At 39.3% G+C, this 27188-nt stretch overlaps 1 protein-coding gene across 20 annotated transcripts in view; it reads right to left on the bottom strand.

The window, feature by feature from the left end:
* Positions 1–11518, bottom strand: part of CDKAL1 (CDK5 regulatory subunit associated protein 1 like 1) — a 777071-nt gene extending 765553 nt beyond the window's left edge. For 3 of the 20 annotated variants that reach the window (XR_008711390.1, XR_008711388.1, XR_008711389.1), the window contains exons 1-5: positions 11357–11518; positions 10492–10535; positions 3720–3795; positions 2517–2691; positions 1221–1333 (exon numbers count right to left, since the gene is read on the bottom strand). Coding sequence is in view for 16 of the 20 variants with exons in the window: in XM_055570751.1 (XP_055426726.1) it covers positions 1221–1333; positions 2517–2691; positions 3720–3774 (343 nt within the window). In the remaining 4 variants the exon portion in view is untranslated. Of the gene's footprint in view, positions 1–1220; positions 1334–2516; positions 2692–3719; positions 3796–8023; positions 8376–8757; positions 9087–10491; positions 10550–10688; positions 10803–11113; positions 11239–11310 lie in introns of those variants that run through there. The other 17 variants (XR_008711391.1, XM_055570768.1, XM_055570766.1 and 14 more) reach the window with 15 other exon arrangements.
* Positions 11519–27188: the final 15670 nt, after the last annotated feature.

Below are 27188 nucleotides of genomic sequence, written 5' to 3'. Positions count from 1 at the left end.
CACAAGGACAGCGCTCCCTTACAGAAGAAAGTGTGTACACTCAGTTGCCCAGTTGTGTCCAACTCACTGTAGCCCCCAGGCTCCCCCTGTCCATGGGATTCTCCAGGCAAGGATACCGGAGTGGGTTACCGTTTTCTTCTCCAGAGGATCAGAAGAATTCAAACCATTAAATGTGGGAGGAAAGAAAACAGAAAACCACCACTACGCAACTATCACAGTAACAACTGCTGCAGACGAGATTCACCAACAGACACTAAAATTATCGAATACTAAAATTAGGATGCAAAAGGTTGAGGAAACACAGGATATTTATTGGTTACAGTGAGAAAAATAACTCAGAAGAGAAATCTGGCAGATAAGGGTTAGTGTACTAACATCATGAAGCCCCTGACGTGATGCGCTGAGGATACAATAACACTTGCATGCTCCTCTTGCCAGAAATGCATTAATTACCTTATTCTAACCATGAGAAACGAGCAGACAAACCTAAGGTGATGGGCATTCTACAAAACGATTCTCTTTCAGAAGAGTCAAGGTCATAAAAAATGAGAAAAAAATTGAGAAACTGGCACAGACTGGAGGAGATTAAGGAGACATTCCAAATAAATGTAAGGTCTTAGACTGGATCTTAGATTGGATCCTGGAACATAAAAAGGATGTAAGTGGGAAACCTAGCAAAATCCAAACAAGCTCTGTCGTTTAGATAATAGGATTGCACTAATGCTCACTTCCCAGTGAATTATACCAAAACTACGTAAGATATAAAAGGCGTACAGAAACATAATTTTGCCAGTTTTCTGTCAGTCCAAACTTATTTCAAAATGCAGAATTTTTATTTTTCTTTTTTTAAATGAGATATATAGTCATCCCTCAGCACTTGCAGGGGACTGGCTCCCAGACCTGTGGCCGATATCACAATCCACATATCCCCAAGTGCCACATCTGGCTCTCCTATTGGAGAGCTCAACATCCCAGGACTCAACCAGCTGCAGACTGTCAGTCCAGTAGCATATGCACTGGAAAAGGTCCCCAGATGAGTGTGGCACACAGCTCAAAGCCACGTTGCTCAAGAGTCTAGAAAACATATTAGCATTTTATTTTCTCTTAAAATCATTAAGTCATGCTAAAATATCCTTTAGTTGCTGAAGCTAGAACTTATATCTCTAAAAACCTTGGCTTTAAAAAATGTAATCAATAAAACACATTACGTATCTCATTACCTGTAATTTTATATCCATAAGCAGCCAGTTGTCCAGCCATGTATTCTCCATCTGAATTATTATGAGAACAACCCCAAGTTCGTATCCAAATTTTCTGTATGCCTGGAATAGTGCTGTTAATCAATTTTAAAAAATAAGCCTCATTAAGGGATTTTTTAAAATAAAAAGCACTAGTTAATTTTTGGGCATATTATGCAAAAACACTCACTGCATTCTATTCATAAGCTATTCATTAAATGTACCAACTTAACACATAATGCTGTTACACCAAAAGTCTAAAATCAAGATAAAATAACAGTATAAAATTCTAAGACTCTCTTTCTATGTAAAGAATACCTTTTCTCCAAGTTGTATTTTAAGTTCAATAATACTAAATACTACCATTAAGTTCAATTCCTGGAAAGGTACAAACAAATAACAATAGCACAGAAGATGGTTCTAGCAGCAAAAGCAAATAAAGAAAACCTAAACACATCTGAAGGCCACTATATACTAATCACAATCTTCATAACTTAGATATAAATAACTCAACCAAAACGAAAATCTGTCACCCTACAGCACTATTAATAATAAAAGTATTCCACATATAAAAAGAGTTCTAAAAAATGTAATTTTTAGAAAGTGAATAAAAGGACTTTCAACTTGGATTGCCCTAAATAATTAACTAAGAAGACATTACCTTTAATGATATGGTCAAGAAAAAGTTAATAAATTTCAGGTATTAAGCAAATTTAAATTCATAGACTTTATGACTCTGTTCCAAATAATCAAATGCATCAAAGTTTTCAAGTTTACTAGATATACAAATATAAGCATATTAAAACTGCATAATCCTTTCTGGCTAGGCTGTATTAGAATTTTACTAGACACCTAATAGTATAAACAGCACAAGAATTTGTGTCAAAAGCCTTTAGTTGATTCATAAGTACTTTAAATTTGCTAAGAAAAACCACATGCCCAAACCACCACTATCTCATAAGAATCACAAAGTCCAACAAAAATTTTAATGTGGAAGTAACAAGAACATACCAACCACAGTGATATCAGAGATCTGGTTGGAGGAGGGTGGGAGGCAGGGTGATCTATCTTTGTGCCAAATACTGCCCTAGGCCAATATGCAATTTGACATCTTTAATTAATGACTTTGCTAAATATAACCATTCAAATTAAAAAAACCCTACATATTTCCTTTCAAAACTTCAAAGATTCTTTTAAAAGATACATTATGTATATCACATACAGTAGTGTCAGCCTCTCCCATGGTACGATACTGAATATAATTTCATAAAAGCTTACCTATCACTTGGTGGACTGTTTTCCTCTTGCAAATATTTTTGGGTATTTCGCCTTCGCACCTTTGGAACAACGTGCTTTCTTGAAAAATGCCTATCTTGTGGCTTTGAATCTTCTTGTGACACAATATCTTCTATGTCATTCAGGAATGTATCACAGGATGCAGAAGGCATTTTCTCTATCATATAAACAAGTTATAAATGATACGGGCATGAGTCCTCAGAACATCTGTTTAACATATCACCTATGAAATATTCTTGCCAAACTTGAATCTAATAAAGCCTTTAGATTTTAACTTCAACTTTACAGAAAATACAAGAGATACTGAAAAACAAGAAACATCGGATAAATCAGACAAATCTTACTGAGTGGGACATAAAGTACATGAAAAGAGATTTAACATTACCAGCAATCAGAGCGATACAAACTAAACCACAATGAGATTTCACTACAAATCTGTAACACACCACAGCATGCATCAGTTCAGTCGCTCAGTCGTGTCTGACTCTTTGCAACCCCATGAATTGCAGCATGCATACCACCTGTCAATTACAGGCCTCCTCCCTCCCCAGGTGCAGCAATGGCACACGTGACCCACGCCTGCCAGAGTAATTCGCCCTGAGCCATAAAGACCGGCTCAGGGTTGGACCTAACAAGCCCAGTCAGTCACAATCACCACGAGGACTTCCATGCCAGTGCTAACTTCTCTTTCACTGAAGTGGCTCAGTTAGGAGGATGTCAACTTGAGGCTACTGGGGGGTCATCCTGCCTGCCACAAAGCAGAAGACTACCCAAGGCAGGAAGTCTTTTAAGAGCTGGAGAGACGAGATACTTGAGCAGCTGGATCCAACCAATGCCTGAAGCCAGACATAGCCCTGCTCTGCCCATTCATGTGAGCTCAGGAATTCCCTGAGGCTTAAATTCATTTGAGCTGGGCTTTCTGCTCTTGCCAACAAGAGCCCTGGCTGACTCAGCACACTGCTGCTGCTGCTGTTGCTAAGTCGTGTCAGTCATGTCCGACTCTGTGCGACCCCAGAGACAGCAGCCCACCAGGCTCCCCTGTCCCTGGGATTCTCCAGGCAAGAACACTGGAGTGGGTTGCCATTTCCTTCTTCAATGCATGAAAGTGAAAAGTGAAAGTGAAAAGTGAAAGTGAAGTCGCTCAGTCGTGTCCAACTCTTAGTGACCCCATGGACTGCAGCCTACCAGGCTCCTCCATGCATGGGATTCTCCAGGCAAGAGTACTGGAGTGGGGTGCCATCGCCTTCTCTGACTCAGCACACTAGGGAAGGTGAAATGAACTAAGTTTCTCCCAAACTGGTTCTATGAACTATCAGTGAAAAACTAGTTCTGTGGTCAAATAAATTTGGAAAATTCTGCCTCTCCCAGACTCCCAGTATGTGTGTGCATGCATGTATGTGTATACTACGAGAGCAAGGACTGGGAAGAACTACAGTAAAGAAACAAACTCATTTATCTTAGAAACTTTCTGAAAATTAATTTCTCATGGATTGCCTCTTCATGAGGCTGTAGATGGTACTGAAAACAGGAGGCCTGAGTGAAGCCCACCCTCAGATCCCCTCCCACATTCCGCAGACAGAAGACTGCATTCTCTTAATAGGAAATGGTTCTTTGCCCACATACCAACCTGTTACTAGGAACTACCCACCCCTCTAAGAACAACCCCTCTATTCTAACCTGCTTGAGCGCAGAATTCTAGTCATGCTCCTCCCTTACCTAATCACTAATTGTATACGGGTACTGTTATTTCTCTCCTTTAAAAAACAAAAACCTTATCATGGCCTCGCTTCCTCTACCTACTGTCTCTATCACATTTCTATCCTTTAAAACTCCTTGCAAGAACTGTCTCCAGTTTCCCCCACCCAGTCTCTCATACGCCAGGCTTTCACCCCCACCATCCCAAAACTGCCGACCTGATTTCAGTGACTCCAACAATCTACGGAACGGTCACCTCTCAGCCATCTCATGTGATCCTACCGGCGGCACTCGACACTACTGACCCTTCGTTCCCTCAAGATATCTTCTTCCCTGGCTTTTGGGATCCCACATGCTGAGTTCTCCTCCTACCGCATTAGCCACTCCCCAAGTTTCCATTGCCCGCTCCTCATCTCTCCAACTTCTCAAGGTCAAAACCCCCCCAGGGCTCCATTACAGGACGTCTTCTCTTCTTTAGTTACAGGCGCACCCTAAGTGATCTCATCCAGCCTTGTGGCCTTGAAATACTAACTATATGCTTATATAACCAGCCCCAGGCCTCCCCTGAACTTCAGACTCAGATGTCCATCCAACTGCCTACTCAACACCCTGCTTGAATGGCTAAGAGTTACTTCAAACTTAAAATCAAGAACAGAACTCCTGATTCTCTCCCGACCTGACCCCACCTGCAGCCAGGAGGATCACACAGATCCCCCCACGACTTTCTCCATCTCACTGAAAGGCAATACCAACCTTCTAACCTCTCAGGCCAAAAATCCTGGAATCATCCCTGACTTCTCTTTCCTTCACCCTAAGTCCAATACATCAGCAAAATCCCATTGGCTTGAGCTTCCAAATATCTTCAGAATCTAACCATTTCGGACCATACCCCGTTACATTCTTGGTCCCAACATTAACTCTTGCCTGGATTACTGTCATAGTCACCTGCTTCTACCCTCAATTCCCAAAGGAACCTTGCTGCACAATAAGCCAGGGATCCCTCTAAAACCTAAGTTCATCTCAGGTTTCTGATCAAAACCTTCCATTGGTATTCTATCTCAGAGTAAAAAGCCCAGAGTTAAAATCGCTACTAAGTTATATAAGGACAGGGGCTTCCCTGGTGGTTCAGTGGTAAAGAATCCAGAATCCACCTGCCAATACAGGAGACACGGGTTCAATCCCTTGTCCAGGAAGATTCCACAAGACTTAGCCACAGGACATGACACACTGGTAAGAACCAACTAGGTCCAAGGTAGCAGAAGATTCAACTTCCAGTGGGCCCTGAGCCTCATACGCTCACTGTACTACATCAGCACACGAAGTGACACAGCCACCGCACGGCAGCTCAGAGCTAACTGTGAAAGGCTGAAGTGAAGTGAAGTGAAGTCGCTCAGTCGTGTCTGACTCTTTGCAATCCCGTGGACTGTAGCCTACCAGGCTCCTCTGTCCATGGGATTCTCCAGGCAAGAATACTGGAGTGGGTTGCCATTTCCTTCTCCAGGGGATCTTCCCGACCCAGGGATCGAACCCAGGTCTCCCGCATTGCAGGCAGACGCTTTAACCTCTGAGCCACTGTAGAGTAGCCCAATTCCTGGAAATCCCCACCCCTCCCCCAAAATAAGTGGAATAATCCTCTTGCTTATTAGCCTATGAAATTAGAGGCTGGTGGTTTAGTCGCTAAGTCGTGTCCAACTCTTGGGACTCCATGGACTGTAGCCTGCCAGGTTCCTCTGTGCATGGATTTCCCAGACAAGAATACTGGAGTGGGTTGCCATTTCCTTCTCCAGGGGATCTTCCCAACTCAGGAATCAAACACAGATCTCCTGCATTACAGGCAGATTCTTTACCAACTGAGCTACAAGGGAAGCCCATGAAATTAGCCTATGAAATTACCCAGACATAAACACTAACCACACCATATTTTGGGGCCTCTTACCTTCTGATAAGGCCCACATTCTGTGGAGTGTGTTTCTCTCTAAATAAACCCACTTCTTACCTATTACTTTGTCTCTCACTGAATTATTTTGATAAGAAGAATGTGAGCTTCATTAAGTCCTGAGACTAGGTATGTGTTAATGTGCTAGTCGTTTGGTCATGTCCGACTCTTTGCAACTCCATGGACTGTAGCTCACCAGGCTCCTCTGTCCATGTTCTCCAGGCCAGAGTACTGGAGTGGGTTGCCATTCCCTTCTCCAGGGGATCTTTCCAATCCAGGGATCGAACCCAGATCTCCTGCATTGCAGACAGATTCTTTACTGTCTGAGCCACTGGGGAAGCCCTGAGACCAGGTATGTGCTCTCGATTAAAAGACTGTGGGTTCAAGTCCCAGTCTGGGTTCTGGCAAGGTTTGGGTCCCAGGCTGTGGATTCAAGTCCCATCTGAGGTGCACAGTTTCAACTCCACTCAGACACATGGGCTTCCTGGCTAGTTCATACCCACCAGGCACACACTCATCTCAAGGTCTTGGTCATGCCTGGCATGCCTTCAAACCCTTTGGAACTCTGTCCAAATGTCACCAGTGAGGTCTTTCTGAAAAACCCCACCTCGCCATGTACACGCACCTCCGGTCCCCGTCCCCCCAGCCTCGCTTTCATGCCATAGCACCTCCCCACACGCTTAGACACTACAGAGCAGCAAACCTGCCACCTGAAAATGTCTCTTTGCATGTGGGTTATTTTGAGCTGAAGACAAATCAAGGCCAAGAAGAAACTTTGACCCTCCTTCTAACTGCCAAAAGAATGTAAAGAGAAGACATGTTTCAGGAAGGGAGGCGATCCCCATAGATAACTATAGTATGAACTATGTGCACAGATGGGGAGCAACCAGGCAAAGTCTGTCTGTTAAAACTGTTACCAAACATTTGCTTTTCCATCTCATGGCAACTGCCTTCCTCCCCTTTGAGGTCCCAAACCACTACCCCCAAGATCTTTTTTCTTTAGCTGAAAACAATATTTAAGGTAAGAGTTTCAGCCATTTTGGCAAGTTACTCAGTTTCCCTGGGTCTGTCGCATGTATGTTAAAGTGTTAGTTGTTCGGTCATGCCCCACTCTTTGCAATCCCATGAACTATAGCCTGCCAGGCTCCTTTGTCCATGGAGGAGAAGAGTAGGTATCCACTCATTCTTCTCCAAGCCAGAATACTGGAATTGGGTAGCCATTCTCTTCTCTAGGGAATCTTCCCAACCCAGGGATCAAACCCAGGTCTCCCCCATTACAGGCAGATTATTTACCCCCCAAGTCACTAGGGAAGCCCATGTATACATGCCACATGCTACTACACTTTTGTTTGAGAACTGCAGAGGAAAATTTCTTCCTCCAACACAGTATCTTCATCATCTTATTACTCTCTCTTTCTACTAGGATATATACCCTGGGGGTGGGGAGGTTTCTGAGTGTTTTGTTCACTGCTTCATCCCAGGTGGTGCCTAAACTACCTAGCTCACTGCAGCTTCTCAAAAAAAATTTTTTTTTAACTGTCCACAATCCAGTCTACAAACTATGGTCCCTCTGCCACCTCCCACTCTGCCCCAACTGTAATAACCTTTCCGACATTCTCTAAGCAGACCAAGCTAGTTTCTGACTCAGGGCCTTCACACTTGCTCTTCCTCTGTCTGGAATATCATCCCCAGATATTTGGATGGCTTGCTGCCTACTCCTTTACTCAAATAACACCTCCTTGGAGAGGGCTTTTCCTAACGACCTTATCTAAAATAACCACACACTGATCAGGCATCCCACACACTCTCACCAGCCTCTAACTCCACTTTATGCTTCATTTCCCTTCATCACACTTACCTGACTCCATATATGTAACTGTTTGCGTCTTTCTCACTACAGTGTAAGCTTCAGAACAGAGGCACCCTGTCTTTTTTATCACTATATCTACAACACTTGTAACAATGCCTAGCACACAGCAAGTGCAGAATATTTGCTGAATGAAAGGATGAATAAATCTTTGTTTAAGCTGAATTTAGCTAGTCTTTCTATAACACAGAAGGAAATTCTCACACTAGATGGGAGAATTCCAGAGGAGTTAGAAGATTTGTCCACTGACAACTAGAACTGGACCCTCTCTCAACACCAAGCTCTCCCCAGATGACTCCGTTTCATTGGCAAAGCACAAATAATGCACGAGTCTGAGATGATCCTAAGAAAGAAAAACATTCCAGAAAAAAAAATGGGCAAAGGAAAAACTGGCAACACACTTAAGCAAGTCAAATAGCCATTAAGCATAGGAAAGAATGTTCAAACACACTAAGGGCCTGAGCTTAAACAAGAAATTATTTTCCATCTATCCCACTGATAACAAAGACTGACAAAAAACCAACTGTTAGCTAAAAACATGGTAGAACTGCCATACCCTTTCTGAAGGGCAATCTAGCAATACATATCAAACTTTAACACATATATGTCCTTTAGCCCAGCAATTCCATTTCTAGAAATTTACTCTAGAGAGACAAAAGAGACAAATATAAAATGCAGAGGCTCCTAAACTTGGCTGCATATCATAAACACCTGAATAAACTCACCTATCACTATTAACAAGCTTTTTACTTCCAACAAACCGGTAAAGTGAATTGTTAGCCTTCAGAAAATATTAAATAAGTGAATAATAATGAAAGTGTGAGATAGTAGTTTTGATAGTAGAAAGCAAGATAGTAGTTATGTGCTACAGAATGAATCATATAAAGTTCTCTCTCAAAGGTAGAAAAAATCAGTTTGATAAAGGAAATAAAAACAAGGTGAAAAAGGAGACATGGAAAAAGATGACACTAAATAGATAGTATAGAGTACTGGCTATTTACAGAGGTGATTTATTAGGAGAGCTTTTATAACAGCAAATACCGAGGCCCCATTTTGAATTAGAACCTCCGGAGTGGAATTTAAGGGTGGTTATGTAAAACCTGTCCAGGTGATTCCACTATACATCCCACTGAGAACCACTGTTCTTCTACGAAAGTTGTCAGCTGATGTTCATTATAGTCACCTGGGGAGCTATAGAAAATTATCAACAACAAAATCATCAACTAGTTCATGCTCTAGTTGAATCAATCTCTAGAACTCAGCCTAGCCATCAATATTTTTTAAAACTTTCCAGTAAGTCTCATGTGCTGCCACAGTTGGGAATGAAAGTCCTACACCCATAGTTTTTATAGTACGGTTCCCACACCAGCACAGTTAAGTGTCACTAGAGAACTTCCTAGAAACAAAGTCTTGGGTCCCCCTCCAAACCAACTGAATCAGATACTTGGAGTAAAGCTCAGCAATCTTTAACAAGCCCTCCAGGTGATTTTGACATGCACTACAGTTTGAAAATCACTGTCCTGGAGTTGTTTTTTTGTTTGTTTGTTTTTTCATAAAAATCATCTAGAATGCCTGTCAAAAACACATCACCTAGTCAGCTGATTTTCTAAAAGGGTGCCAAGAATATTCAATGAGGAAGAGTATGCTTTCAAAAAACAGTGTTGGAACAACTGGATGGCTACATGCAAAGAATAAAGCTGGATTGCAACTTCACATCATAAACAAAAATTAAATTGATTACAGGCCTAAATTTAAGAAATACTATAAAACTCTTACAAGAAATCATAGGTGTATGTGTTTATGACATCTTTCTTATGACACCAAAAGAACAAGAAACAAAGGAAAAGAGACTGGACTTAAAACTTTCATGCTTCAAAGAACACCACCAAGAAGATACATATTTGCAAATATGTATCTTCTCCAAAGAAGATATACAAAGGGCCAGTAACATGAGATGTCAACATCATTAGCTATCAAGGAAATACAAATCAAAACCACAAGACACTTCTCACACACTAAGATGGCTAAAATAAAAAAGAATAGTGTTGCTGAAGAAGTAGATTAGATCAACCAGAGAAAAAGAATAGAATTTCTCCTAATTGGAAAAGGTGATGGACCAAGCCTTAAGGAACTCCAAATTTACCTACCAAACAGAAGAGAAACCTCCTATAATGGAGATCAAGAAGCATTCACCAAATGAGAAAAATCAGTGGGTCACAGAAGGAAAATGAAGACAGTATGTCAAACAGGTGGACATGGTCAGTGCTGCTTAAGGCAAGTGATGAAAGCTTGAGTAAAATGGATGAAAATGTTTCTTGGATTTAGTGATATGGAGATCTTGGCGTTTCCATATAATGATAGCGACAAAATCACTAAGAAATTAAAATTAGGCTACCTCTTTGCATATTACACTGGGTAAATATCACTCCCAACATGTAAGTTTTAAAATAAACGAGTACCTTGATTATTTGCAATTAGTCTCAAATCGTCTTGAAAGATGAGTCTGGAAAATAAAAACTGTTTAGAAAAGAAAGTTCGCAAGAAGTTTACAAAACCACAGTAAGGCCTCTAAAACTACCTAAAAGGGATTACACTCTCTAAATGCTGTTGTATACAGCAAGGTTAACGGTGTCCTGTACTACTCCCAATTTCTTACTGATTAGGACGGGTATGTTGACATCTGCCACATTTGCTATGACTGAGATCCAGCGTATGGCCCTAGTAATAAATACTATCCGGCACTACAATACGTCCGCGTGATCCAGTAGTAATACTACTACCAAACAGAGCAAAGAAGTAGGTATCCATATCACCCGACACCGAAAGACACGTGTTGTCCCGAGATTCAGAGACAGGTTTCACCAGTAAACAAGCAAGAAAAGTGAAAAATCAAAACACCTGCTCTTCAGACCAATTTCAGTTTAAATTTTTATTGAGATGCAGCCTTGTGAAAGCATGGTAACTGTAAAAGCCTTATCCCGTCCCACGAACTCACTAACGCAGAAAGTGGGAGAACGGAGGAAATTAAATTTTATAGTAAGCAACGAGATCTCTTAAGTACTCCTAACAGGCCTGCAGCACCTAAGGCCAAGGTCCCGGTCCTCACTTCAGGCAACGCTGCTTCCCAATGCTCCCAACCCAGCTGGTAAGTTTTCTTTCAATTTCTAAACAAACCAGCGAACGGCCACGAGAAGGACTGAAACTAGGGGAACAAGGCTCTGCCATAAAAGGAGCTCTGGTCAAACTCTGCCCCACACTGATCCACCCGCCACCCTTACCCAGCAGACGGGAAATAACAAGCCAACCAAAAGTAACAGAACCTACACGCCACTCTCCGGAAACTGCAGAGACTTTAGCTGGAGCTCGCCATGACACGTACGTGCCGCCACATTTATGTACGCATGCTCGCAGACGGCGGCCCGGAGAGGTCAAACTACACCGGCGCCGAACGTGCGCGTTCAGGTTTAACCGATTACACTTAACAATTCCTTTGACGGCAAGAGGGAGAAGACCTTCAAGACATCGAGTTCTTAGAATCGTTTAATAGCTAACCTCCCCGAGCCCTTCCCTGCAGAAGGAAATGGTAGCCCATTCCAATATTCTTGCCTGGGGAATTCCATGGACAGAGAAGCCTGGCGGGTTACATACAGTCTGTGGGGTTACAGAATGGGACACGGCTGAGCCACTGAGCATGCATACATGCCTGAGCTCTTACTACTGTGGGACACTGTGTTCAACGCTTTATATAAACATTATCTCCTCATTTATTTATTGTTATTTGACAGAAGAGGAAGCTAGGAGTTTAATTACTTGTCCAAAATAACTGTGCTAGAGGTGACTGTCCTCCATACTCAATTCGACTCTGCCGGACTCCAAAGAACCTGCTCTTTTCATTACATTTTCCCAGCTTCCTCAGCCTTTTCTGAAAAGAGATCGTGTTAACGAAAATGGAAAAGGGTAAATAAAGAACAGCTGCATTAAACTTAATATAGATCATTTAACACCAAGCAAGGGTTTTTGTTGTTTGTTGTTTTTGTTTTTTAACGGTCAGAAGACAGTTTAGGAGTAAAAGTTTGGCGTAAAAAGAGAATTTTAATAAGGGGTATGTAAGATTCTGACTTGGTTACCTTTTACATGAATTATCTCACCTTATTCTTTACCTTGGACATCGTATTTGACCTTGTTTACCAGAAAAGCATCTCCACTATAGAAGACAATAGGCCACGAACAGGAATTCAGAGTTATGCCTGACTCTGGGTTTCACAGTGATTTGGAGTTATTGCCTTGTTTTGTAAATACCTTTCCTAGTGCAACTCCCTCCAGTTAAAATGCCACACTTTGTTCATCCTTATCTATAAAAAAAATTCTAAATTGTGACGTAAGGTCCATGGCAGTCTTTACCCAAATCAATTAGAATTGTGTGTTATGTTGCCCCACCTCTTTCTCTAGATCAAAAGTAGGCCTTGGCTCATCTTCTTCTTGGTGGTAATCCCACTGCCGAATACATAATCTTGCACTTAATAGCCTCTCAATAAACATATGCAGGGTGAAGGAATGAGTGCACCCCTTCTCTACAAGATCTAAGTTCAATCAAAGAAAGTGTATTGAGTGCATGCCATGTGTCCTCAAGATGATGCTGGATGATAGGGTTAGAAAGGAAAAAAGACAACTCCCTACCACTCTTTGAGGCTACTACAAGGATATAGCTTCAGTAGAGAAGAGCAATCCCTATCGAAGATGGATGCAAGGGGCCTGTGGGCACAACAGGGAGGTTCCTTCTCTTACATGAGGAAATCAGTACTTGCCCCTGGGATGCCAGGAGAGTATTCCAGACTCGGAAGACAATTCCAGTGAGGGCAAATACATGGGGGCCTAAAACTATAAACTGTTATATATTATAAAAGCAAAAAGAGTCAAGTTGGGTGATAGCAGAAAAGGCTGAAAAGGAAAGTGCAGGGACCAGATTAAGGTGAGCTTTGTTTGCTAAAATTAAGACATTAGACTTAATCCTGGTTGTATTGGGTAGCATGAAAGTACCTGAGCAGGAGGCTGGGTTTGAGGACATTTCAAACATGAAGAAACAGTGAAAAACCTAAATGAAATTGTTGGCTGTGAGCAATGGGAAAATGAAATGAGAAGACAGAAGAGATTTTGAGAAGGTAAAATGAGCAAGACTTAGAGATTGATAGGTGTAAAAGAGAGGATACAAGGATGTTTCCAAGTTTGGGAATAAAGCAGCTGACACCAGCACTTCTTGGGTGAAATCTGTCTCTTTAAGGCACTCAATCTGAATCATTTGAAAAGCCAGTGACACTACTTCTAGGAATTTCACTTATGGAAATGCTCACAGTTACACAAAATGACATATGTGCCAGATTAGCCTTTGAAAGATTGCTTTCAAAAGCAAAAGACTGAAAACTCTCTGGCTTCTCAGTAGGGAATAGGTTAAATATCTTTACAGTATCTATACAGCTCTTGAAAAAGAACAAGGTTATTTTTAATGCATTATCTATTCTTTTTTAAACTTATTTTTAATTGAAGGATAATTTCTTTATGCGCTATCTATTCTATGCACTATCTATTCTTAAGTGGAAAAAGTGTGTGAATATAGCTATAACTACAGTTTTATACATGTATAAAATCTCTGGTAGGATATATAAATAATTGGTAATAGAATCATGTCTCTAGAAAAAGATACTGAGTGGCTAAAGGAAGATTTGCTTTTCCATGTATGTTATTTTATACCTTTCATTTTTGGACCATGCAGATGTATTATTTATTCAAAAAGTAAATGGATGGATTTTATAAATAAAATTAAAATGACATTTGATAATTTATTTTTTACTGGTTCATCTGTTTACATTGTATTTTTTATTATGAACATTTAAATTTCAAATCTTTTTATTATGTTAAGATGTACATAACATAAAATTTACCATTTTAACCATTTTTAACTATACAGCTCAGTAAGTAGCAGCAGCAGCAAGTAGCATTCAGTACCTTCACATTTTTAGACAACCATCTATCTCCAGAACTTTTTCATCTTCCCATACTGAAACTCTCTACCTATTAAACAATAACTCCCTAATCCCCATTTTCCCCAAACCCTGATGACAACCATCCTACAGAATTTGTTTGTATGAATCTGACTACTATAGTTTCTTCATCTAAGTGGAACCATGCAATATTTGTCCTTTTGTAACTGGCTTATTTCATTTAGTATAATGTCTTCAAGGTTCATCCCATGTGGCAGCATGTCAGAATGTCCTTTCATTTTAAGGGTAAATATTATTCCGTTTATGTGTATAGCACATTTTGTTTATAAATTTAAATATTCATGCTTTGTATCTCAAATTAGCTTTTAAACTTCCTAAGAATAGACACTCCATATTGTTATTGTTTTTCCAGCCAACAATATAATATTAAAATATTATATTTTTAATGCTTTATAAATGATTGGTGGTAGACAAACCAGTTGGTGTATAAAAAGATACATTAAAAATGCAACTGAGCCTATAAAATAATTGTAAAAGCTAACATATTTTGAGAGTTTACACGTGCCAGTAACCACCCTAAGTCCTTTATGTGAATTATCAAATGTATTCTTTACAATGACTCCATAAGTAATCCTATAAATTAGGAGTACTAGTATTAGTCTCATTATCCCCTTTTTACAGAGAAAACTGAAGGTTAGGCAATCCGACTTTAGGTTTTTGTGCTTGTTTCAACTCTATATAAATAACTCAGAAGAAAGAAACTGTATACTTTCATTTAAAATGCAAAATTTCAAATAAAGAAAATCACTGGAGAAAAAAATAAAAGAATGAAAAGGGAAATATGGAATAAAATTATAAACCTTCAGAGTGATTAACTCAATCTTTTAATGTTATTCTTCACAGTCAAAATTGAAGAGAAAATGTGGGCAATAATGAAGTTAGAGAATTCTTACTATCTCAGCCACTAATGAAGAAAGAAAGAATAAAATATGAAACTTATAAAAATTTAGGAGCCATAATTTACATTTAGTTTATGATTTGAGCAATTAGCTGGCATACTTATAAATTTGCTCCAATCAGTATCTCTTTATGATAAATGAATCATGCATTTAATTCACTCTTGAAAAATGATAATAAACATGAAATTTTCTGTGTAGACTATCAGATAAGTTTAGTAGAAGGAAATTTAAAATGAATTAATCTATTTATATATAAGTATAAAAGTATAAAAGTTGAGAACTTTTAAAGTTCAGCAGGTCAACATGTATTATGCAAATATATTATTACATATGCTACCTTCCCACCACATGTGGTAGAAAGCTAACTGTGATTTCTTAACGACAAAAGAATAAGGGGACACATGAAAATTAATTCTAGACCCAGGGATTTTGATTGGGTCTGATAAATTGTCAGGTAAATTTCCCAGCTGAGTGCCATACAACTAAAGCAGTTTTTTAGTAAGAGTTTTCAGGTGTTTGTTTTCATAAAGGATTAAAAAATAGGAAATAAGGATATTATCACAATAGTCTAAATATGAAATCAAGAAGATGATGATAGTAAAAACAGAGAATTAAAAAAGGATACAAGAATAGTCAAAAGAACATTCGTTCCAAATGGGTGAATGCTTCAATGTAGAGGATAAAAAAGGACACTGGTGTCCTTAAATAAATGAAAAAGTGAGTGAGTGAAAGCTGCTCAGTCGTATCTGACTCTGCGACCACATGGACTGTAGCCTGCCAGGCTCCTCTATCCAGGGAATTCTCCAGGCTAGAATACTGAAGTGGGCAGCCGTTCCCTTCTCCAGGGAATCTTCCCAACCCAGGGATCGAACCCAGGTCTCCTGCAATGCAGGCAGATTCTTTACCATCTGAGCCATTTCATGTTAAAAACATGATGTGAAATAAATTAACCTGCTATTGTCTTTGGGCTAATGATGAATTTTCTCAGTGTAATCTAACCACTAGGGGTCAGAGTGCTATACTTCTAGTATCAGCTATCCTGTTCTATCAATTTACACAAATTGGTTTGGCTCAATTTTATAATTAATCTTATCTTTCCCTTCTCCCACTCTCACTGTGGGTGGCTGGGGACTGTTCTTGTGGCCCAGGCCAGAGTGATGAGATCACCACATTGCCTTGCCCCAGGGCAGGTAACCCATGCCAAGCCAGAGAGGATTCTGGGCTCTCAGTCAGTGGGAGAATCTACGGCTAGAACTTCAAGGGCCACCACGTGGACACCTGCCTGAGACCTGGGCTATTTCAGAGGAAAGTAGAGCTGAGTGATGTAGGGAGACATCAAGAAATTGTAAAGATAGCTGTAAGCCCCCCACTTCCACATGCCTGGAGCTAGGTTTACTTCTGAGCTCTTCAGTTTTGTGAACAAGTAAATTCCCCTTTTCATCCCTAAAAATACTTTGAGCAGATGTCTTTCAATTGCAACCAAAAGAGTCCTGGCTAATCTTTTTTTTCCCCCCTGGCTTCCTTGGTGGCTTAGATGGTAAAGAATCTGCCTGCAATGCAGGATACCCGGGTTTGATTCCTGGGTCAGGAAGATCCCCTCGAGAAGGGAATGGTAACTCACTCCAGTATTCTTGCCTGGAAAATCCCATGGACAGAGGAGCCTGGACAGTCCTTGGGGTTGCAACGAGTCAGACACGACTGAGCGACTAACACTTTCATAATCTTATTTTTACATATTCTCTTAGTTTTTAAACAATTGATATTGGTTGTCTAACTCCCTGATTGGAGAAGAGACATATGATATTTTCTCTATCCTTCTCTATCCTTTCTCTATCCTTCAGTAATATATGACTCAAATAACAAATTTATTGAGTTATATAATAATATATTTATTGAGTGTATACAGTATACCAAGAACTGTTTTAACACTCAGGGGAAAAAGTACAGACCAATATCTCATCCCTCTTCAGAGTCTATATGACAGCAAGTAGAGACAGACAATACATAATAAATATGATATAAATTAAAATTAGATAGTATATTCAGAGGTGATAAAATAACCTCAAAATTGCTGCAGATTAAGAAGAACCAAGAGTGAGCACTGCAATTTTTAAAGATGGACTTGCAGTTTTTAAGCCTATATTGGTTGGGTTGTTGAGAGAAAGACCTTTAGGCAAAGACTTCAAAAAGATAAGGAGGTTAGCAAAAAAATGTGTGTGAAAGAGCATTCAAATAAAAGGTACCACCCAGGGGAAAGTCTCTAAGGAAAGCGCACACCTGTCATGTTCAAAAGATAGCAGGGTCCATCAACAGATGAATGGATAAAGAGGATGTGATACCCACTCAGGCATAAAAAAGAATGAAGTTTTGCCATTTCCAACAACACAGATAAACTTGAAGAGTATTATGCTTGGTGAAATAGGTGAGACAGAAAAAGACAAATACTGTACATTATCACTTACATATGAAATCTAAAAAATAAAACAAATGAGCAAATACAAAGAAACAGACACAGATACAGAGAACAAACCAGTGGTTACCAATGGAAGAGGGAAGTGGGGGGACAAGACAGGAGTAGGGGATTAAGTGGTATAAACTGTTATGTATAAAATAAATGAGCTTCAAAGATATATTGTACAACACAAGGAATATAGCCAATATTTTATCATAACTATAAACAGTATGGCCTTGAAAGATTGTGAATTGAAATTTTTCTATGTTGTACACTTGTATTTTACATAGCACTGTAAGTCAACTATACTTCAAAAAAATAAATAAGTAAACAATTTTTTGAAAAAAGACAGAAGGAAGATAAGTGTGGTTGGAACAGAGTAAGTAATAAGATGTCAGAGATTGAACAAAACCAAACTACAAGTGTCTTCAGACCTTTGAGTTTTCAAGAAACGAGAGACTTTAGAGAGTTCCAACAAGAGGGGCAGATGAAGAAGTTTGGTTAGAAAGCTGTTGAAATAACCCAGGGAATCACTGATGTAATCCTAGACTAAGTGGGCATGAGTAGGGGGTGATAAAAAGTGGTTAGATTCTGGACATATTTGAGGACACAGTCCTTAGAATTTCCTGTGGATTGATTTAGGGTATCAGGAGAAAAAATAAATAAAGGATGATGACTTCCAAGTTTGGGGCCTAGACTACAAGAACAATGAAATTGCTATCAATTGAAATGGAACAGACTGCTGAAGGGGGAGATCAGGAACTTGGGGTATTTTTGAATATGCTTAATTTTTAATTTTAGATTTTTTAAAGTTGTAAAATTATTATAATTATTTCATGTATAACCTTCACCTAGCTTCCCCAGAGGATAGCATTTTATATAACCAAAGTATAATCCCTGGTGGCTCAGACTACAAGCCATCTGCCTGCAATGCAGGAGACCCCGGTTTGATTCCTGGGCTGAGAAGATCCCCTGGAGAAGGGAATGGCAACCCACTCCAGTATTCTTGCCTGGAGAATTCTATGAACAGAGAAGCCTGACAAGTCATAGTCCGTGAGAATGCAAAGTGTCGGACACAACTGAGTAACACATACCCACACAAAGTATAATTATCAACACCAGGAAATTAACATTGATACAATGCTATTAACATTGATATGATATCCAACCTAGGGCAGTTCTTCATTCTTCCTCTGTCTTTTGTGACTTTGACACTTATGAATCAGGTGTTTTGTAAAATGTCCCTCAATATGAGCTGGTCTGATGTTTGCTGATGACCAAATTCAGGTTACAAATTTTTGGCAACACTCTCCAGCAGTGATGCTGTGCCCCTCTCGGTCCACCATATTAAGGACGTACTTGATGTTGATAGGTCTCACTTACCAGTGAGGTACTTCGAACATGGCTTCTGCAATGTAAGGCTACTATATTTCCATTGTTATTAGTAAGTGTCTTGTGGGAAGATACTTTGAGAATATATAAGTATTCTGTTTCCCACCGTGTATTTGCCTCCGTCTTAGTATCCCTTAATGATCTAGAGATGTAGACAACAGCTATTATTATGCTGTTTGACAAAGGTCATTTTCCATTTCCATTATTCCTTCTATTTGTACTATTAAATGAGCTGTCCCTTCTCATTTCTCTATTCAATTATTTATATTAGTATGGGTTCACAGACACTTACTTTATTCTCTGGTTTGTAATCCACTACCAAAATTAATTTGATGCTCATATTATTCCAGGTTCGGCCATTGGCCTTCAGGTTAGCTTCGGTGCTCTTTTGACACATCTGCATTTTTTTTTTTCTTTCCTGGCCGTGTTGAGCAGCATGTGGGATCTTTGTTCCCTGACCAGGAATTGAACCCCTGCCCTTGACAGTGAGAGCACAGAGTCCTAACCACTTGACTGCCAGAGAATTACTCCTTTTTTTTTTTCCGCACCTCATTTTCTGGCAGTACAAGATGCCCTAGGCTCATCTTGCACTTGCTCTGTCCTATGCCTAGAACCAACCAGTTCTCCAAGGAGTTGTGGTTCCTTTTAGTGGGAAATGGTATTTAGAGACTAGGCGTGAGCTCACTGCTATTGGGTGTGCTCATTGCTATCGAGTGGCATTGCTTCTGGAGCTTGATTTTAAACTTATTTAGCTTGTGAGGGCTACTAGACATCCAACTGGATTGTTAACTTGGCAGTTAGAATTATGATTCTGAGGTTTAGGTGAGAAATTTAGATGATATTTAAGCCAAAATATTAAATGAGATTAGAATTGACATAAGTGAAGAGGATCAAAGACCCAAGGCACTCCAATACTAAGATAAGAGGAAAGAAGAACCAGCAAAGAAAACTGATAAGGAGTAACCAGTGAGGTAGGAAGAAAATTAGGAGTGTTGTATCCCAGAAGTCAAATGATAACAGTATATTATAGAGGAGGGAGTGATCAGCTGTGTCCAATTATGTGGACAGGTCAAGTAAGATGAAGCCTGAGAAAAAGTTACTGAATTGAGCAACTTGGAAGGGTAGTTTTGGTGGATGGGAGTGGGTAAAAGTTGAATGAAGTGGATTCAAGGGGGAAGAAGGGAAGATAACTGGAGGTAGGACTTAGAGACAACTTTGAAGTTTTACCACAAAGAGGAGCAAAGATCAGCTGGGTGCTCAGTGAAGACCTATGGGGCAGGGGCAGGTGGGGTAGGAGGGAGACTTAGGAAGGAGGGGACATATGTACACCTATGGCTAATTCATGTTGATGTATGGCAAAAATCAAACCAATATTGTAAAGCAATTATCTTTCAATTATAATAAATAAATGTTAAAAATAATTTTTTTAAAAAGAGGAGCAAAGATACAGGACTCTAAAAGTGGAGAAAGTGGGTTCAAAAGGAGGGAAATTTTGTTAAGAAAGGAAAAACAAGAGAATTATTGTGTGTTAAATGAGAATAATCCTTTGGAGATGGGAAAATTCATGGTACTGTACAGAGAGGGAAAAACTACTGAAGTCATACTTCTGAGAAAGGACCGTGACGATTTTCTAAGCATTATATCATAGTACCTGAGACGTAAATATTCGGAGACTAAATAAAGGTTGTTCACCTAGTTTTAAAAAATCAAATACATTTGGCTGATGTTATTTTAAAAAGCATATTTAAAGAAATGTGACTTTTTAATAACTAGAACTTTCTGTGAAATAATAAGACCTTAGCAGTGATCATCAAGAGTCAACTAATATATTATACTGGAGATGTATTTCACTGAAAAGTAGAAGAATGTGATCATTGCCAGGAAAATGTAGAAACAGAAAATCCTTTCTTCCTTTTTCTTTTTTTCTCCTTAACCATAGATGGCTTGTGTGTGTGTGTGTGTGTTTGATGCATTCATTAAATGCTCTCTATTAGTCATATCTCTCTCTGGCTTCTTTCCAAGTACTTTCTTACAAGTGATAAATCTGTAGGGGAAATTCAGAGATTTGCAATTCCACTGAGAGAAAATCTCTTTGAGAGTGAGTGGTGAGAATGATAAAGGCCAGGTAGGACAATACTAGTCAGAGACTCTCAGCCAGAGAACAGAACAACTCTTACAACCCAACCCTATCAACACATAGCTGATATAATGAGAATTTATTCCCTGAAGTTACAGAGAAATCAGGTTTAAACTGCAACAGCAGGGACTTTCCTGGTGGTCTAGTGGCTAAGTCTCTGTACTCCCAAAGCAGGGGGCCCAGGTTGGATCCCTGGTCAGGGAACTGTATCCCACATGCCACAACTAAGACCCAGTGCAGCCAAATAAATAAAATAAGTAAATAAGCTGCAATAGTTAGGAGGGGAGGAAGTAGAGGGAGTGTCCAGTTATGGTTAATTTGATTATTCTAAATTTCTCAAAGACCCCCTTGAGTTTGTTGTCCATTCAACCAGAAAGTAAGAACAAAGATCAAAAGAAAAAGCAAGGAAAATAAAGGAAACAAGACATTTTGTCTTCTTTTTGTTGTATTCTTATATTTACCCACTTTAATTTCTCAATAAATTATTTGTAAGGAGGCAAAAAAGGGCTGTTTAGAAAAAAGTCACTTATTGAATAATTAAAGCATTTATTTTCAAAGGATATATTTATGTTACGTGTAAATATGGGCAAAATTAATATCCTAAATGAATTTGCTCAAAACAAAACTGTATTCCCTGAAGTTGACTTGTTTTGACAAAATTATGATGTATTATTAGACAAATGACATATAAGTTTATTTAGTTGATTATTGATTATCTTGGCTAATGGAGGGAAACAATGATGTGGTTAATCCAAAATAATCTAAGGTCATTTATATTTGACTTTGAAAAAAATGTTTGATATTTGGCAATGAATGTGGATATTTTTAACATGCTAAGATCTTTTTAAAAACTTCAAATAAAGCAACAAAAATATACTGAGTAAAAACTTAGATCATAGCTTAGCTCTGCATATGAAAAAATTTCCAATAAACAGATGTACCAGAAAGTTTCTCAGCTTCATTATCTATCATTTAGCAACGACGTCAGATAGTCACTGTTTTTCTCTGTCCAGAAGAACCTACTCTAATTCTGTGTGGTTCAGGCTGCCATGGACTACTTTCGGCCTCTATTAGTGGGAAAGCGACTAAGACCAGTTCAATCAGAACATATGATTCCTCCAACCACAGTACTGGATTTTACATATAACTGGGCAAGCCCCATCAGGATATCTTATCCTCCCTGGCTGTAAGTTCATGGATGAGCAAAAGAGTCCCCAGCTGCCATTTAACATGACCATGCCCTTCTGGCCCTAATAGATTAATCTAGAGTTGACCTCTGACCAAAATTGGCCCAATCAGAGGTCTTCCCCTATGAAGTCAAAATTGAGACTAAGAGTCCAGTATCAGTTTTGACATCTAACAGAAGAGTTGTTTGTAAAGGAGAATCCATGTGACTATGGGAGATGAGAAAGCTGATCCAAAGAGAGAGAATGAGAGAAGAAAGAGGCATATCAGGCAGATAGCAACAGAGATAAAAATGAACAGAGAAGTCCTGAGCAGATACAAATGTGAATCTTCATGATAATTTCCTTTGAAGCTAGCTCCAGTTGATTTCTTGTTGTCAATAAAGAATCTTTACTGACTCTGCAGCCCCTGAACGTAGTTGAATGACTGTATTGACAGAAAAGGCAGATGAACGTATTGACCCAGTGATGGGGATCTGTAGGATAGACAGAGTAGAAGGACCAAGAAGAAAAGGAAATTAAAGGTACCAGTGGGAACGAAGCTGCAGTCGTTGAAAATGAGAGTCAAATTGGAATGAGAATCCCAGATGGGATAAATCCAACTGGAAGAAGGAAAACAGCAGAGAGGCTGCAGGTCATGGTTAGATGAATTTGTTGCTTTGTGGGAGTCAGGAATCAAGAAGAAAGATGTGGTCTGAGAGAGCAATGTCATAGGTGGAGGAGCCCCAGACTGTAATAAGGTCCAGGATATGGTGAGGAGAGTGAGCTGTTGAAAGGAAGTCAGAGTTGGAGTAGAGACTAAGAAACTCTGACAGTAAGAAATGGTATATGTAATTTATGTGCAGAAGTTGCAGAAATTAGGTAGAGGATGTGACCCAAGTGTCAAAACCCTGGTGTATATGTGTTTGTTAGAAATACAGGCAATTGACAGACTCAAAATTATGCTGGAGATTTTAATTCTCCATTGTCAATATGAGGGATTGAGTGAATGAAGTATTGTATAAAAAGTCCTGACATCTTCAAATACAGAATTAATTGATGTTTGTAATAAATTAAATGAGGTGCAAGAATTCTATTTATATTGCATACATAATGTTCTCCAGGCCATCAGTTGTGATAGAAACAGAAATTAATAACAAAAATATTAAACCAAAAAAAGCCTAGTTACATACAAAAAAAATTTAATTCTCCTAAATAGACTTATCAAGCAAAAAGAACACAATAAAAACTTATTTTAAAAAATAAAGTACTTCTCAAAAACTGTAAAAGGCAAGCAAATTCAATATGTTGGGGATTCCCTGGCAGTGCAGTGATTAGGACTCTGTGCCCCCACTGTGGGGGCAGGGAGGGGGGACAAGGTGGGGGACCAAGATCTGAATCCTGATTGGAGAACTAAAATCCCACAAGCCATGCAATGTCACCAAAAAAAATTAAAAAAAAAAAGATATTCCTTTAAATTATTTGCTTACTAATAATTAAATAAACATTAAATTAAGATCTTAGATAAGAAAATTTTTAAACCTTGGGTGAAAAAAATATTAAAAGCATAATAAAATAAATTACAAATTAAAAACACATGACAAAATCAACAGCTGATTTTTCTAAAAGAGACTACTATAACAAGTGACAGATATAACACACTAAAGAGAAAAAACAATAATTAGAAGCTAGAACATAGGCATGGCAAGCAAATAAAAAATAATATAAAACTATACATGAAAATAGTATCAAAAGAATTTTTGTAGAAATGAGGAAACGTTCATAAACTTCATTTTTTCAAATACCAGAAAAACCTGAAAGTAACCCAATGTCTTTCAACTAGTAAATAATTGAACTTTAGTACAGACATTTAATGGAATATTATTCAGGAAGAGAAATGAATTCCTTAACACATATAAATATTCCGCATGAAAAAGACATAAATGGTTACATACTACATGATTCTATTTGTATAACACTCTTGGAGGTTAAACTATAAAAACAGAAAACATCAACTAACAGGAATTGGGAATAAAGGGAAGGGTGACTGTAAACAGTGAGAGAACATATTAAGGTGTTAAAAAATGTTCAATATCTTAATAATGGTTGTTCTACGATTCTGTACATTTGTCAAAATCCTTAGAATTGCTCACCAAAAATGTTGAATTTTATTGTATGCATATTATACCTCAATAAAACTGGATTACCCTGATGCTGGAAAAGATTGAGGGCAGGAGGAGAAGGGGACGACAGAGGATGAGATGGTTGGATGGCATCACTGACTCAATGGACATGGGTTTGGGTAGATTCCAGCAACTGGTGATGGACAGGGAGGCCTAGCATGCTGCGGTTCATGGTGTCACAAAGAGTCAGACATGACTGAGCGACTGAACTGAACTGAACTGAAAACTGGATTTTTAAAAATTTTAATGGACAAAATATTGAAGAATAATTCTGAAAAGAACAGATAAAAAAATGCTTTTGGGCTTCCCAGGTGGTGCTAGTGATAAAAGACCTCCCTGTCAATGCAGGAGACATAAGAGATCCCTGGGTGGGGAACATCCCCTGGAGGAGGGCATGGTAACCCACTTCAGTATTCTTGCCTGGAGAATCCCATGGACAGAGGAGCTTGACGAGCTATAGTCCCTATGGTCACAAAAAGTCTGAATGACTGAAGCGACAGCATGCATGCACATGCAAAACAATGCTCTTATAAAAGAGTATTCTATAGACCAAAATTAAAATGATATGTTAGTAGCATGAAAACAGAAATCTAGAGCAAAAAAAAACCTTAAAGAAAGCAGCTGTGTTTTGCTGTTGAATCTCTAAGCTGTGTCTGACTCTTTGCAACCATTTGGACTACAGCCCGCCATGCCTCTCTGTCCATAGAATTCTCCAGGCAAGAATACTAGGAGTGGGTGGCCATTTCCTTCTCCAGGGGGGTCTTCCTGACCCAAGGATCAAAAGCTTATCTCCTGCTTGGCAGGCAAATTCTTTAGCACTGAGCCACCTGGGAAAGCCCAAAGAAATCAGACATAGATATAGACTTAACTACAGGTGATAGTTTACAACCTTTTTCTTTTCCTCTTTTCCTTCCCTTCCCTTGTTTTCCCTCCTTTGCTCTGCCCTGCCTGAACGATTTAGTGAAAAAGTCATTAGACTAGGAGAATGTAATGGGGTAGAACCACTCTGGAAAAGAACTTGGTGGTTTCTTTAAAAACTAGACATCAGATGATCTATAAATTACATTTCTGGACATTGATTCCAAAGAAATGAAGACCCATGTTAACACAGAAACATGCTGCTGTCCACAGCAGCTTTATTTGTAATACCGCACACTATTACTGGAAATAACTAACACATACTTCAACAGGTAAATGGTTCCATGAACAATGGTATCTCCATACTATGGATACTACCTGCCAGGGATGACCCAGGATATCTGTATGGGACAACACCTGTACCAACCTGGCATAAAGTATCAGAACTCAGACCGAGTAAGAAGAGTGTCTGCCAAGGGTGAGGGTGGGGAGTCAGATTCCAAGGGTGAGAGGGTGTCTATGACGGGGGAAGAGGCATGGTGGCCATGATAGGAGATTAGTTACATATAAGAGGATCAAGCAAATAATGTATTGGGGATAATGGGAGCCAAGTTTCTCACTAACAAGAGAATGAGAAATACGAAAACAGACAAAATAAAGAGGAACCCTGTGGTACTGGATTTAAATTAGAGATGTCAGTGTGAACTCATTTTTAATATAGAAGTAGATATAGAAGAAAATATAAACAGAACAGCAAGTGTATATATGTGTGTATATACATTTTAGGTCTGTGGGGAATGATGTGTGTGTGAATACACATTAACCAGATTTTCTTAAGTAAAACATGATGTTTAAATCTTTGGATGGTTCATGCTTCAGGCAAAAAATGGATTTAGAGCCTCAAATAATTTCACCCACAACCAATTTCTCCCTCCATGTCTTGACTCTGTCGTTCATTTTGACCTCGTTTTCATTCTCAAACTCTGTCATTAGTTTCCAGGCCAATTTCCAGATTCAAATCCAGAAGAAAAGAAGAAAAAATTACTTTTCAGTCAATAATCTAAAAACAAAAGTCTCATCGCAGACCGTCGGCTCTGACTGGGTGTTGTGCCTCTCCTTAAGGAGTTGCTGGGGCACAGGGGCTTCAGTACAATGACTGAGTGGCACTCACCCCTGGATGCAAGTGTGGAACACACTCACTCTAAACCACCTGCATTGGTGTGGGACAGGGGGGCCTCCATAGAGGAAAATTGGAATGATGACCAAGTACTAGGTAGAAAAATGGATTTTCACTAGTCATTTCATTCCTTTCAGCAGCTCAACATTCCAACACACCCTTCTTTCCATATGCACACCTGAAAACATGTCCACACTTCTATACAGGAATACCATATGCAACCAAAACACAACCACCCCGTTCTTAAAATAAGACAACTCCAAGACCTGTCTAGTTGCTCCATTGAAATACATGTCTAAGTTCTCTAAGTGATTCCATATAATCTAGCAAAGTCCAAATTAAATGATAAAAATAACTCTTGTGCACGTGCATGCAAGCACACACACACACACACACCAACATATGCAATGTATGTTAATGGTAATGAGAGACACAAGCTGCTCAGTTGGTCAGATCAACTGGTTACCACCCCGTGGCAGCCATGGAAGTGCAACCAGCAGGGTTGCTCTCAAGAAAGCACAAGCTGCTCAGCTGTGAAGAGTGCAATTAGCTACCCGCTTCAGCAGCAGCGCCTTTAGGATCCACCCCAGCTTCTTAGCTGAGGCCATGCTCTTCCTGAGCAACTGCCCTCAGGTAATGATGAAACTTGATAGACTTATTCATATGTAGCCATCACTCTGACTGCAGTTTTTGCTACAAAACTGTCCATGGCACTGGCTATGTGATTGGCACTGGCTTCATATGATTGCTGTTGTCAACTGAAGGTTTTCCCTATCCAACTTGCTCCCCCTGTATCTTTTACAGACGTTTGTTGTTGTTGTTTAGTCTCTAAGTCATGT

This window comes from Bubalus kerabau, chromosome 3 (assembly GCF_029407905.1).
Source record: "Bubalus kerabau isolate K-KA32 ecotype Philippines breed swamp buffalo chromosome 3, PCC_UOA_SB_1v2, whole genome shotgun sequence".
NCBI lineage: Eukaryota > Metazoa > Chordata > Mammalia > Artiodactyla > Bovidae > Bubalus > Bubalus kerabau.
Note: the sequence above shows the minus strand (reverse complement) of the source record. Positions and strands in the feature narration are given on the sequence as shown.